Below are 14,991 nucleotides of genomic sequence, written 5' to 3' on the forward strand. Positions count from 1 at the left end.
GGACATAGGTTGAGTTCAGTAATTTTTTCCACTTTTCTTTTAGGTAGTTTACATTTTTTTAATAATATTTCTGCTTGATAAAAAATAAAGTTACGTACATTTTTTTCGTGGCGTTAGCGTTCAAAAAATCGCAGTAGAGACTCGGGTAATATCGTGGTAAAAGTACTCATAATTAATGCTATGCGGCTGCGTTACAAGGTCTTTTATTTAAATAAAGAAATCTTTTCTGGCGTACTTCTTGCTTTCTGTTAACTAATTAACTTATAACGACTATTTTTTCTTTTAACTCATTAAACATGTGTTTTGGTTTTTGACGGAATAAAAGAGCTTTTAGTGTAGAATATTTATCTTTTAATGATGAAATATTTTGACAGTTGCACAGTACCTACAGTTAGATATATTTTATTGAAAATAAAGTCCTTGTTTGAACATACGTGCTTAAATTTGTGCCTCAAAAATACGAAATCGAGTCATCGGTTCACGCTTAGTGAATAACCCAATAAATAGAGTAGGTAAATTCAGTAAATTATTGAAAATACTGAATAAGATGATTTTACTATCTGAAATGTTAAAGAACAGTTAGTACATAAAAATAAATAAGGTAACACAAGATACTGAAATAGCCCTACCGCAATATAGCTGTCGTAAGAGAGTTCGATTACACCCAGACCTTTCATCACCACAACGTGCTGGAAAAAAAATGAATGGATTATATACTTATGCCAAATTATTATACTAATATACACAACAAATACATAAAACGAAAACTATTCTAAACTAATCTAAACACCCCTTGAGTTGCAGGCGTCCATAGGTTACGGTGACCGCTTTCCATCAGGCGGGCCGTATACCTGTTTGCCACCTACGTGGTATAAAAAAAAATCTGTAACATCAGAAAAAATCAACTAAAATTGAAGTTACAAATAAACAATTATTATAGCAGCCAGGGCAGTTGAACCTGCACTTTATACAACCATCGGTGTTGTAGTTAATTAGGATACTGGATAATTTAATTATAGTGGCATTTTCGCGAGAACAATCACCAAAAATATTTTTTCTAAGGTAGATAAATTTTATGTTTTTCCTACTCAGAATCACGAGCGCTTTCGATCTAGGACCAAAAACAAGAGACAAAAAAAATGGTCCCAAAATTTTCTTTTATTTTGCATACTTTCCACTTTGTAACCGCTGTACAAAGTATTTGAAAAATGGTAACGAAGTGGAAAACATAAATTTGGGACGCTTTTTTCCGCCTAGTAGGATGAAAAGGGCTCGTAGTTCTGAGTAGGAAAAACATTAAATTTATCTATTTTACAACAAAAAGTTTTTGAATCTATTTTCGCGAAAATGCCCATAATGAAAACTTTCTTGAATATATCTAAATGAAAATAGCTGACCTGCGCTTCATTCATGGCAAATGTGATCAATTTCCGCACACGCACAGAGGACAGCCCTCTGCAGTTGTGCCAGCCTGAGTGGAACATTGCATTCGGTAGCAGCCCAGCCTGAAGATATAAATTAAAATTATATTAACAAGTCATACATAGGTCCCGAAACACCATGCCTCGCTCTAATACCCATATAACCATAATCGGTCGCCGTTCCTACGCAAATCCTCCTATTTTGTGTACACACAGGTCTTCGGGTCTCAATGCTTAGTCGCAGTACGGTCGACGTTTAGTCGCGGCGACCCAAATGGGGACGATTGGTAACAGGCACAAATGGTCACAGAAGTGACAGAAGTGTGCACTACGCGTGCACACATTGTTACCGTTTGGCGACTACTTTCCCAAAATCATTCGTTCATTTCATTCTTTTCAAATGGCGACTGTCAGAGACGTCAAAGTAAAAAAGAAATAAAATCATTTGACATTAAAATGTAATGGCATAAGAATTTGTTAAAGATAAAAGATTGTTTGCATTTGTAATATAATGTGGGCTAATTACCATGGCCAATTAAATTACTCGAGTGATTTCATAAAATAAGTCTAAATTTATCAACGCGCCATCAATTTACCTCAGTTTAACCAGTAATAATATTATTGACTACTCGGTGTTTGCGTGTTATGTATATTGATTGGTGAAGTTTTAGTGCTCCGGTGCATATACTATACTGAAATAATAAAAATAATGCCTAGAAAACCAATAAAGTTGTTAAAATATGGATTAAGACGGTAATATTCCATGTAAAAAACAGTCGCCAAACGGTCACCAAACGGTCGACAAACGGTCGCAAATTGTCGCAGCGTACACGCGTGACCGAAAGCAGTGAATATTTATTATATTTTCAAAATGGCTTCATGTATTAATTTTTTCCAGGTATCCTCAAACTTTATAAACAATTAAATATGCCGTCGCACTCAGTTGCCCTCACTAAAGAAGATTAAAAAAAAATTGTAACGTGCGTACCGAGCTGCTGGGTTGTAAAGGATCGGGGATCATATTATTATGGTCTTCTATAGAGCAACTAGTATTTTGCGGCATTTCACAATTGACACTTGTTGAAGTAGTCGTCATTAATATTACTATCAACATTAACTTCAGCGATCTGTACTTCTTAAGTCAAGATTTTTGTATAGATAAGTGTCTACAAATTTGTAATGTTAAAGAGACATAAATAAAACGTAGTAGAGTAAATAATGTGTTTTTTTTGTAACCCAAACAAAATACTTGTAGATACGAGTGCGGAAAAGAGGAAAATCGATACGAGTAGCGATAAATTAATACACGAACGAAGGGAGTGTTTTACTTCGACACGAGTTGTGAATGTCCTTTTCGCACGTGTATCGTACGACGATTTTCAGTACCTAAATCTAAGCTAAGAGTTTCGACCAGACAAGAAATGAATCATTGCTTGATTTGCTCGCACTACAGCGTTAGAAAAAGCAGCATCTGTACTGAAAAAAAAAACTATCATTGCGCAACAGAAATTCTATTAATATCACAGTAAATACTCTATTTCATTTGATTCCTACTTTTATTGTGTAAAGCAACACTACACTTCATTTTTATCAATAAGAATTAAAAATTATATATTTAATACATTAAGTAACTATAAAGTGCTTATCTATTTGTATTATCATTCTGCACTTTTCTTAACTTTCCCACATTTCTATAAAATGTCGAAGAGTGCTTAAATGGTCGTCGTCGTTTATTATTATTTAATTCGCTCATATTTAAATGATTCAAAGCAACCAGTCCACAACTTCACAAGACAGTTTGAGAAACCTTCGTATTTCAGATTGTCATTTGCGGATACAGTGGTTTAGGAGCAGTTCGGTAATCAGACCTACACATGTGTGTACAAATTCTGTCAATGTCACTGTCAGAAACCGTTCTGACAGTGACAATGACAGCAACAAATTCGTCCACATGTTGTTACCGTTATGTGTGCAAACGTCGACTAATAAAGTGTCGTTAAAAGTCATTCTGACAGTGACATTGACAGCCACAAATTCGTACACATTTTGTTACCGTAACGAGTGCACACGACGACTACATTTTGTTATTGTATCAATACGGTCGCATTGTTTGCACGACGTTACCACGCGTTATGTCACATTTGACAGTTAGTTACTGATTTGAAGATTTTGCGACTGAAATGGTTGTATGGGTACTTAAAAAAAAAAGTAAATAGAAAAACTGAAGTGAAGTGGGACTGGATTGGTCAAGTCTCATAAGCCCAAGTCAAACCGGGGATCCGGCAAACCACGCTGGCGGTGGCGGAACTTGATTCGTTTTTGAAAGGATTTGAGAGATACGCGTGATTATAGAGGAGCCAAGCTTTGGCTCAGAAATTATTGCAAGCTTCATCATAGCAGCATCAAGCCTTGTTTTAATGCGACGCGAAGTAGAAGAGGGTGTCTCAATGAAAAATTAAAGTGCTGTTGCAATGCATCCAAATTCAAGGTTATTGTACTGCAGTGAGCTACAAAATTGCATGGCGAATTTATCAATGAATTTATGAATGAATTTGACGACCGGTCTGGCTGTCTGTAGTGACCCTGCCTGCTGAGCCGCGGTCCTGGGTTCGAATCCCAGTAATGGCATTTATTTGTGTGATGAGCACAGACATTTGTTTCTGAGTCATCAATGTTTTATATGTATATAAGTATGTATTTATCTATTTAAGTATGTATATCGTTGCTTAGCACCCATAGTAGCCATAGGGCTAAGTTGATCTGTGTAAGGTGTCCCCAATATTTATTTATTATTTATTGATATTTATGAATTAATTCATTCATAATTTGTCCATGCAATTTTGCAAATCAGTGTATCTGAAACTTACTTCAACAGTGATGTCGCCCGCACTCCATATGAACAAGCCGGAACTTACTAACACTCCCATAGCCATTGACACTATTGGAGCCAGTTGCGGCAATGAGCGATCACTTTGCTGCAAAAAGTAACCGATTTCAAATGAAATCATTGTATCGTGAATTTACTATAATCACAAGTGCCAAAAAAATTTAACATGTGCACTTAAATAAATGTGGTTGGTTAAGAATACAAATAGGTATTAAAACTAAACTTTGTAATGATTTGAAAGAAATCCACAACTCCTTAAATTTTCGTTAATCATCCAATTATTTTCTCGGAACTTATGTGCGAAATGTCATTTAAATACTTGCCAGTCGCTTTTCGGCGAAGGAAAACATCGTGAGGAAACCGGACTACTCACAATAAGGCCTAATATTTACCCTTCGGGTTGGAAGGTCAGATGGAAGTCGTTTTCGTAAAAACAAGTGTCTACACCAAATCTTGGGATTAGTTGTCAAAGCGGACCTCTTACGAGCTCTTACGAGCCGTGGCAAATGCCGGGACAATGCAAGCATGATATTTATTTACATCCATACTTACTAATATTATAAATGGGAAAATGTGTGTGTCTGTTTGTTTTTCCGTCTTTCACGGCAAAACGGAGCGACAAATTCCCGTGATTGTTTATGTGGAGATAGTTGAAGGGATGGAGAGTGACATAGGCTACTTTGTGTCTCTTTCTAACCCCTAAAATGGAATGGAGGGTGGAAGCTTGTTTGGTTATAAAGTAGCAACAAGGCAACACAGCCTAGTAATTCATTCTCTCGAATAACTTTTTGGTAACCATCTCATATTTTGAAGATCATGTCATGATAATTTGTCTCTAATGCGGTGACGGATGTCTCCATTTTCCTGTCAACGCATAACTGTGGCTTGGATGTTTCGAGAAAATATTTAGAGAATTATTAAGTGAAATTTCGTGGCTTTTTGTCAATGTTATATTACTCGTATTTGTTGTCCTCACTTATTTCATCACGAATAAACGGATTTTATACTTATAGGATAATATTATAAAATTCATTGCCTGAAGAGTTTCATCAATTTTCTTGTTGGATAGTGTATGTAAGCTTTCTTTTAACCTTTTACCGCAGGTGACGTATGCAATATTTGTTCAAATTTGAACTGTAACAGTTGTCAGTAGAGTAGAATTTATAACGGCCAAATGTGGAACAATATGCGGGAAAGGGTTAACCAGTACGAGTTAGCATTACTTTTTTTTTAAACTTTGATATCCCTTTACCTAAAACTCTTTAAATGAGTTTGAAATATAATATGAGTCTGTTTTTATGGAGGGAAGGGGAAAAGAAAACTAAGGAAAAAGTATGGACGGTGTGAAAGACGATATTAAAGATATCAGGTGAAACGATGAACAGCAGAAAGGTACAAAAATAATAAAAGTTTTCCGACAACTAGGGAACAAATCAATAGTTATTTGCTTATTTGTTTTACAAGGGGGCAAAGTTGTTGTTTAACCGCACGTGCCACTATTGATACCCAAGCAAGCGAAAGATTCCAATATTGAACCGCGAGCGTAGCGAGTGGTTCAAAAAGTGGAATCTTGAGCGATGCGAGAGGGTTTCAAGGCACGTAGGTTAAACAAACTTTGCCACAGAGTGAAACACGACATTTTTCACCACACCAACACGAACAATATACTGACTATAAAACATCAAACTAAGTCAAATCCAGCAATCTATTCAATATTTATGATTCAAAATAATTATTTGTAGGTAAATTCTACCAACCAGCTCAGGACATCAAGTTAAAATTTGTATGAAATTATTTTGCACTCTTGTGGATAAAATGCAATTTTGCTATCAGTTTTCGAATAGAAAAATTGATCTTTACCAGTTGGTGTGGTGAAAATTATTTTATTGTTTTTTTTTTCTCAAGTAGTCACACTACTATATATAAATTATAAATTGAAATAGATATCATATACGAAAGAAAAAACGGCAAGGCTCACTGGTGGCCGAGCCCGGGTCTTCAGCTTACGCGGTTGCGGATTCTCGGCTCAGCCACCAGTGCACAGTGGGCCTTGTCGTTGTTTCTTTCGTGTATGATATCTATTTCAATTTATAAAAGTTTTCGGTATTAGTCAGACCATCATCTGAATCATCAACAGCAGCATAACGCAGACGTTCAGAAGAATTTGCCCTCCGTAGACTATTTTGCACGATGATTGCATTTGGTTCACACACCTGCATAATACATAAATGTCATGTTTACTGTATAAAGTAACGTAAAAAGCGGTTCTGTATGTACAGTTAATTGTGGAGGTGCGAAGGGAATGTGGTTCTGGCTGAAAAACAGCGCTGAAGCGTTACCCATGTGGGCTGGCATTCTCAGCATCATGCTGACGCCAAAACCATTTGCCACATTATTGTTTATTATAAGATAGAGTAATAGCTACATTTAATTTAGTTTTTAACATATTTACATAATTATATAAGAAACTAAGACTAAACTTTAAAGTCAAAATATTATAACTTAGATTTAATTTATATTAGTTAAGTTTTTTGTACCTACTTGCTAATTTGTTGATTCGTTTCTGTGGCAATAAAGAAGTTTCAATTTTAAATGTACAAATTAGTACATTACGATACAAGTGTGAAAAAGAGCGATATTACGATACAAGTGTGAAATTCGTAACTCGCTTCGGTCGTGTTTTAATTTATAGCCACTCGTTTCGAACTTCCTTTTCGCACGTGTATCGTACGACGTTTTTCAGTACAGATGGCCCTCCGAAGTTTCATGACAAGAAATGAAACCACTTCTCGTACTAATGCTTAAAAAAAACTACCATCAGCGTACGTAGCCGAATGGCACAAACGCTTACGAAATGAAACGCTCGTAGATATCTATCTCTATGGCTCTTGCGTATTGGCGCGGCAGAGCCAGACTACCTTTCGCGGCGTTTCGTTTTTGTTTCGCGTCGTAGAAATGCCATTCGGCTACGGGGCCTGTACTGGAAAATAATTTTACATTTCCTATTTGCACATTATTACATGTAGATTTTCAATAGGCATAATATATCCGTACTGGGCGGGAAGAAGTTGATAACTCTAAAATGACAACTTTACAGGGCGGCAATTTTAAACTTTGTGATTTTTTCCTAAATCCATTTTTAATTAGATTTTAGGTTTGAAACTAGATTTAAGGATAAAATTATACAATCTATCAGATAATTGTATGTAAATGGGTTAATTTATTACAGATTATGAGATATAGGACTTATCAACATGTGTACCATGGACTTGTTATGTTCTTCCCCATACAAAAGCGAAAAAAACGTTAAAAATTAAATTTAACTTTATCGCAAAAATCCATTTTTCTGGCGATCATGAAGACAAAAATTGATTTAAAAATAGTTTTTAGCAAGTTTTCATACTATATGAAGACATATTAAAAACTCGTAGTCATCTTCAAGATATTAGACATATCAACAAATGTACCAACAACTTATCTATATATGAACGGATTGTCGTTAGACAAATGATGAAAAAAAATCAAATTTTGACCCAATTTTATTTACTTTTTCTATATTCTATCTATAAAAATAAAAATCTAATGATGTTCGTTAGTCTAGCTAGAACTCGAGAACGGCTGAATCGATTTGGCTAGGTAGTTGTGGTCTTAAAATATTCGTAGAAGTCCAGGGAAAGTTCATATGGAAAGAAAATAACTATGGAAAAATTTCGAGGAATATTGAAACAAATACAATAATTTTATTATACTTCCATACTAAGGGCCACTTGCACCAACGAAAATGGAGGGTTAACCCACCATTTTATACGGAAATTGACAGATGACAGCTCACTAACCCCGAGTTAAATGTTTAGTGCAAGTGGGCTTTACTGTTACAGAACAAAAGTCGATAAGGCGATAGTTTGATACAAATTATAAGAAAAATAGCCCTTAATACCTGAAATACGGTAGTGACAGTTAAGATTTGCTACTTTAACCTATAAAGGGTCGCATACACGGTACAATTCATCTTTGCTATCCGCCCGTTACAAATTAAGGTGCGACCACAGCGCTGCTTAAAAAACAGTGACAGTACGGAATCGCAGTGACGCATCGTATCCGTACCGTTTTTACCGCATGGTCCACAGACCGCTGATTATAATACGCAGACGGTAGGCGGAAACGCAGTGACTTTCATATGGGACACGGTGTGGGGAGCATGCAGTAAAAATGGTACGGATACGATGCGTCACTGCGATTTCGTATACCGTCGCCGTTTTTTAAGTCACGGTGTGGTTGCACCTTTAATCGAAACGACCTACTTGGTACCTACTTGAAATTCTCTAGAAGCCTCTGATTTAGGAGCAATTTTTAACATACTCTCTTTTAGTTCTTTTTCTTTTTATCTTTGGATATAATCGTAGCCGAATGAAAGAATATAACGCAACATACAGTAGAAAAAAAGTTAGTAAATTATAAATCCATTTTTAAAATTGAGTACTTAAAGTGACTTCATTATTCCGTTTCGTAGGAGTAAATGATCCATCGTAACGTGTATTGCTTCGTGTACGGCTCGAACGTAACGATAAATTGCTTCGTGTATGGCTGGCAATTTCAATGCGATCGATCGCCACGATATTCGTCCAGTCGATCAAAGCGATTAATCGTACCGTGTATGGGGCCTTTAATAGGGACTGCACTGTCATATTTTTTGCAATATGTTAAATTGAATCTTATCACTGAGCCATAAAGTCGTCTGTATCGAAAACGGTCCACGTGAGAGGGCGACGAGATTGGTCTGGTGCCTCACTCGCACAATGTCTATAATGTGCATGTGAGGCACCAGCCCAAACTTTGTCCTCTCATGTGGCCGAACCTGGGACCGGAGATATAAAATCTATGGACCAAACAAACTTTTTGGCCAATATTCTCTGTCCGGTTCGCCAAAAAATAATTTGACATTTTTTTTTGTAATTTTATGGCCTGGTATCTAGAGCTTTAAGCCAAGTCTTTATTTTTGATAGTGACTGTCACTAATAAAGTTAACATTATGTTACCATTATTAATAAATTAATTTAGTTTATATTAAAGTAGCTAACAAACCGCCGCGCTAACATCTGTTTATAATACTGACAGTTGATGAATGACAGTAATTAGTTGTGGCAAAAATGTCTCATATAAAAGACCTCGTGATTCGTGCTTTTACGTTCTCTCTAATGCTAAAAAAATGAGGTATAATGGTAATCGCAGGTAATAATCGTTTCAGCTTAAGACGAGAGTGAGCGAAATGATTTGCCATTTCTGTCACACCTATGCACTGTGATTGCCAAGCGAGGTGCGTGCGCGCAGGAACCTTTTAAGGTACCTCATCTCTTTGAGACGCCGCCTTAATCTAAACAAACAATACTCATATCTTGTGAAACACGAATCCAAATTTACATTCACAGCATGAATATTTATGTATTGAAGCTTTTACGCTTGTTGAAGAAACTTAAATAAAACAGATTATAACTATGGCAACATTACTTCCATATACTTGTATCTCTATTCCTACAAATTGTATATTTAGAGTGTTGTACACAATACAGTAATTATTACTACTACTACTACTACTACTATACTTTTTGTTCAGGTTTTTGTAGAGGATTATTTGGAACTTATTTACAGACCTTTTATCTTTTAGACCTTGTATTATGACTGTGGGTATATGTCTACCAATACATCTGCCACCAACAACATGGTAATGCCAAGGAATGACACTGATTCCGTATTGTTAGGAACGAGAGCTCGTGCGCGCCTAAGAATAAATCAGATGCAGTGGTGTGGTCTCATCTCAACACAAGAAGTGTATATGGCTTGTTGGGAAGCTAACCGATGTCACCGGGGCCATCAGCTACACGTATAAAGATAGTTAAATATTTTGCATACATAATAATATTTTAGGGTCTGCTTGATAAATTATTTATAACTATAGATATTGCACAATTATTGATCAATCCATCATTGATAACTCATTAAATATTATTTGTACATAAGTATTTAATTTGATAACTAGAAATATTCAACTGGCACTAAACATTATTTTGAAGTATTTTTATAACATGTCTACAAAAGAGTATGAAAATAAATAATTTTGTATATGAACAACTAGATAATTTGAAATATTTATTTATGTTCACAGTATTACAATCAGAATATGTGGACATATGCAGTTACTCAATCCTATCAAGTGATGGTACTTAATTTGATATATGGATCTATTCAATAAGTTTCCGTAATATTTTACCGTGCAAATGTTGATAACTTAAAATATGCAATATAAGACATTTGTTTACCTAAAAGATGTTATAAGAGGAACAAGTTTTTCTATTGATCAATTGAGTAAAATATTAAGTAACCGCTTAAAATTAGCTCGTTGTGATCTTAGCTGCACTTACAGTTAATAAAAAAAGTTTTCTGCATACACCGAAACAAGATATATACATTTTAGGCTTTTATTTTCATCTTTTTTTCAGATAAGTATGGTTTATTACACAATTAAAACATTAAGGCGGTTTATTAGATTAATAGTCATGTTCCTATCAGTAGAGGTTTATTTATTGGTATGATCATGACTGACATGATTTACACTACACTTGTTTATAAGGAATAAGTGATCATCTTGGAAGGTCAATATAAGTACACTTAGTTGGTTTTCAATAGATATTTTGACATAGTATGATTAACATTTGATGTTAATAATTAATTACAATTGAATACAGTTTTACTAAAGAGTTTACACATAGGCTCAGGAGTATGTGTAAATTGATAACTTGATTGCTCCATAATTTTAGTTTGAACCTCATAATGTCCTTCGATGTTCAAATCCTATTACGCATTTGATTTCTATTTTGAGCGCCAATTGACATTTAAATAAATATTCACATTTTAACAGAATAGCATTGAGGGCTACGCTTTGATATCTCAGTTTATCATTTTTTTTTATTCTATTTAAACAATTTACTATTTGTACAAGTAGGTTTATACGATTATGCACTGTGATTCGCATTTGAACTTTATTTCATATAAAGACATGTTCAAATGTTAGCGGAGGAGCTTAATAAGTCCATTTTGATATCTTAATTTGTTCGGTTTTGCACGCTTAGCATAATATTTCACTTAACTTGATATGTCGTTATGTCAAAATGCAAGTTAAGAATACAATGATTGTGACAAAAAGCATAAGTAAATATGTCAAATGATGTACTATGTTATAAATTTTAGCGAAGTTTAACAGTAAGACATGTTCATGTATGAACCGAGAAGTGATAAAACAAAAGGCATAATAACTCGATTCGTCAAATAAATGTCGTTCAATTTCGAGATATTCACTTGATTTCAAAACCAATAACTTCAAAATTAATGTATTAAACTGGCTGTCTTTTTTATACATATAAATATAGACCCATTGGAATCGATTGCGCCAATAAAAAAAAAAATAACGTAAGTGAAGATGTCAACTTCTTCCCGCCCAGTACGGATAGGTATATTATGATGACAAGAAATTATTTATCTCACGTTTCTAATGAACAGTAATAAGTCTTCCTATTATGTTTCGCCGTGCACGTTATACTTTAATCACAATAGGCTAGTTTCCTATACTTAAAATAAAATATTTTTCAGTACAGATGGTCGTTTTTTTACGCACTAGTTCGAGAAGTGGTTCATTATATAACAGGTCGAAACTTCGGAGGCTCATCTGTACTGAAAAACGTCGTACGATACACGTGCGAAAAGGAAATTCGTAACTCGTGTCGATTTAAAACACTCCCTTCGGTCGTGTTTTAATTTATCGCCACTCGTTTCGAACTTCCTTTTTTACGCACTTGTATCGTAATGTACTATTATGCAGTGCACGAAATAAAGCACCACATAATTAGAAGAAAAATATGGACAATAGTTATGTTTAAACATAACTTCTATTTAATAAGTCAAAGAGAAAGATAAGAAGTAAATGAATTGATCGTGACGCCACTCCTCAGTATTTCATAGTAATTCCATATTAGCAAATCGTTTTGACAGTTCTTAATAAGAAGCTGATTTGACTAGCAGGAAATTAGCCTATTATATGATTTCAACCGGTAAAGATTTTTTTTAGTTTAATATTTTTATGACTTATGTACTTTAGGAAAAATCAAACATACTCGTCTGAACATTACTGATATTCACATACCTTAAGATAATATTATGCATTTTGATTCCCACTTTAACGCCTTCTTCGTATCTTCTCTCCCTCTCTTCAATGCTACCTTCCCCGTCAAAGACGGTATTAAGATCTAGAAAGTACTTGCATAGATTGGCGTATTGATATCCGAGGCAGATGGATATACAAATAATGAGACTGTAAATAGCCATAACGTGAGCAACCATCAGTAACCAAACTATGTAGATTAAGATCCGGGCGAAGCCAGCAAAGAAACTCCTATCTTCTAAATCGGGCCAAATGGGAATAACCGTTGTGAATGTAACATCTGAAAAAAAAAGTCAACTGTAAAGCAAGTTAAAAGCAAGCTCGAAAGACTCTGTGTGGCACTGCAGAGCCGGTTAATTCTGGTCTACGTGTCGCAACACCGAGTAGGGCGCTCTATGTGTCTCGTCTGCACTACTCCGCCGTGGCAGACGAGGTGGTGGACTACGTTCGCCGGAAGACTGGCTACACGCTGAGGGTGCAACAGCTGCAGTCGCGTCACTACGTGCATTTCAGCTCATTCGTTGTCCGCGTGCCGCGGCCGCTGCAGGACACCATCGCGAGCGCAGACTTCTGGCCGAAAGGTGTGGTTTTTCGGCGGTTCCGGGGCAACCTGCCGAATCCTACACCGGGGCAAACGACGCAACGGAGCCACGCTGTTACGTCATCGCCCAAATAAATTGTTTAGTTGTAAACTTTATTGGTTTTTTTTTCATGTTCTTATTTACTGTTTTTTTTTTTAATTTAAGTTTCATGACGCATTGGATTTATCTGTAATGTCATTGAAATATGTTTTCAAATAAATAAATATAATCCTTTTAAAATTGGCATCATGTCATGTCATGTTTTCAAATAAAAAAATACTTAAAAAACTTTTCGTCGTGTACAATATACACGGTGAAATAAAAAGGACCGTTCAAACTTTGCATAGGGACTTTTGAGGTCATCTCAACTGTCATGCCGCTCATTTCTATAAAACAGCCAAAATTTTTTTCACCCAGGATTTTAAATAGTGCTTTGCTGGCAGCTGCTGCTATGTAGGCTGTAAAGAAACTATACTAGGTTATTACTTGACGTTAAAGCGTAAAATGCTCCTTCTACCCCATATGCAGTCATTGGACAGCACCCAACAAACACGAGACCCGCCATGTACATTTTAATTTTCATCAACATTTGCTTCTGTACTTCTTCATTGTATATCTCCTTTAATGATACTGTCAATGAGTACAAAAGTTCTCTAATTTCTATCTTGTTATATACAACGCAGCCGTACATGGTATATACAAAAAGGCTTGAAACACTCTTCATCAGTATATCAGTGCTTTGCTTTTCTGATAAGTTTTTTTGAGTATAGCTGGCGCCAAATCCGGTAATAACGAATGCGATAACGATGGCTTCAAGAAATTTTGAAACAGAGTCGTAGACTTTAACAAAACGATTAGGTAATTTAACATCTTTGAACCAAAAGTTGGTCGCAGTGATGATGTAGACGAATTTGGTCAGCTTTTGGAAATAGCGAATATAAGAACAGGAAAAATTTGGGTTATTCATGATGATAAAACAACTGGCGCTCACTACGATCAATAGCGATATGACGCTGATGTAGTGAAAATTAACGAAAAGAAATAAATTGTTGCTCTATTATATTTTAATATGTTACAATAGGTGACTTTTCACGTGAGCGTCACATGTGTTCGCGATTATCTGTAGCGCAAACAATTACTTGCTGCCAATTTTGTTACTAATGAAAGTCAATCTATAAATTATTAATCGTACAATAATTTCTACATGTAGGTACCTACGCTGATCAACCTGTAATTGCGAAGGTGATTAAGTAATTTTACTCGTACTTTCTCATAAATTATTTCATAACGTACTACACACCTAGAAAAAAAATGTACTATTATGCAAATTATAATAACGGATATGTACATTCATGACTTAAAATGTTAAATTTCGTACTGAATTACCATTAATGTGCAAAAATATACTAACGGACTGAGTCATAACTTATTCAAACATAATTTAATATGATCAGTTATATTTTACAATATAGTGTCATGGTACTTACACCAAAACACGAACAATTTATGACCCTAATATAATTTAACAATAATGAATATATTTTTGCTGATAATTTGTTGAATTACTTATTATAAACACTATTTTTAGGAACACCTACCTTTACACCGCTTGTGCTAAAACAGAACTAGCGGAATGTGATTTTCGCAATAATGAGTCAACCCTCATAACACATTATTGTAATTTAAATATGTCTTCTGCCAATTACTATAATAAGTTAAGGTTCTTGACACATTAATGCAAAACAGGCAACACACGATAACGGATTTGTGTTAACTTATTTTTTTACTTTTGGGATTGTGAAAATTTTCAAAACGAAAAGGTCATTTTTGCAAATTGAAGTTTAAAAATCCAGCTTTAACATGGCATTAAAATCTCATTTTTTTAGTTTTTGT

At 34.9% G+C, this 14,991-nt stretch overlaps 1 protein-coding gene across 1 annotated transcript; it reads right to left on the reverse strand.

Annotated features, from left to right (window-relative positions):
- Positions 1-518: 518 nt before the first annotated feature.
- LOC125234216 lies at positions 519-14,065 on the reverse strand. Its single transcript, XM_048140425.1, has 7 exons — positions 13,585-14,065; positions 12,500-12,797; positions 6,425-6,521; positions 4,289-4,396; positions 1,398-1,505; positions 630-689; positions 519-560 (listed from the first exon to the last, which is right to left on the reverse strand). The coding sequence occupies exons 1-7, from the start codon at positions 14,063-14,065 to the stop codon at positions 519-521; spliced, it is 1,194 nt and encodes a 397-aa protein (XP_047996382.1).
- Positions 14,066-14,991: the final 926 nt, after the last annotated feature.

This window comes from Leguminivora glycinivorella, chromosome 15 (assembly GCF_023078275.1).
Source record: "Leguminivora glycinivorella isolate SPB_JAAS2020 chromosome 15, LegGlyc_1.1, whole genome shotgun sequence".
NCBI lineage: Eukaryota > Metazoa > Arthropoda > Insecta > Lepidoptera > Tortricidae > Leguminivora > Leguminivora glycinivorella.

Excerpts from the sequence above, each read along its gene's own strand:
- LOC125234216 (XM_048140425.1), bottom strand. The coding sequence starts at position 14,065 with ATGAATAACCCAAATTTTTCCTGTTCTTATATTCGCTATTTCCAAAAG. Across the intron at positions 6,522-12,499 it reads ATGCATAATATTATCTTAAG|GTGTGTGAACCAAATGCAAT; the intron begins GTATGTGAATAT and ends TGTATTATGCAG. Across the intron at positions 561-629 it reads CTTACGACAGCTATATTGCG|ATAGTAAAATCATCTTATTC; the intron begins GTAGGGCTATTT and ends TTAACATTTCAG.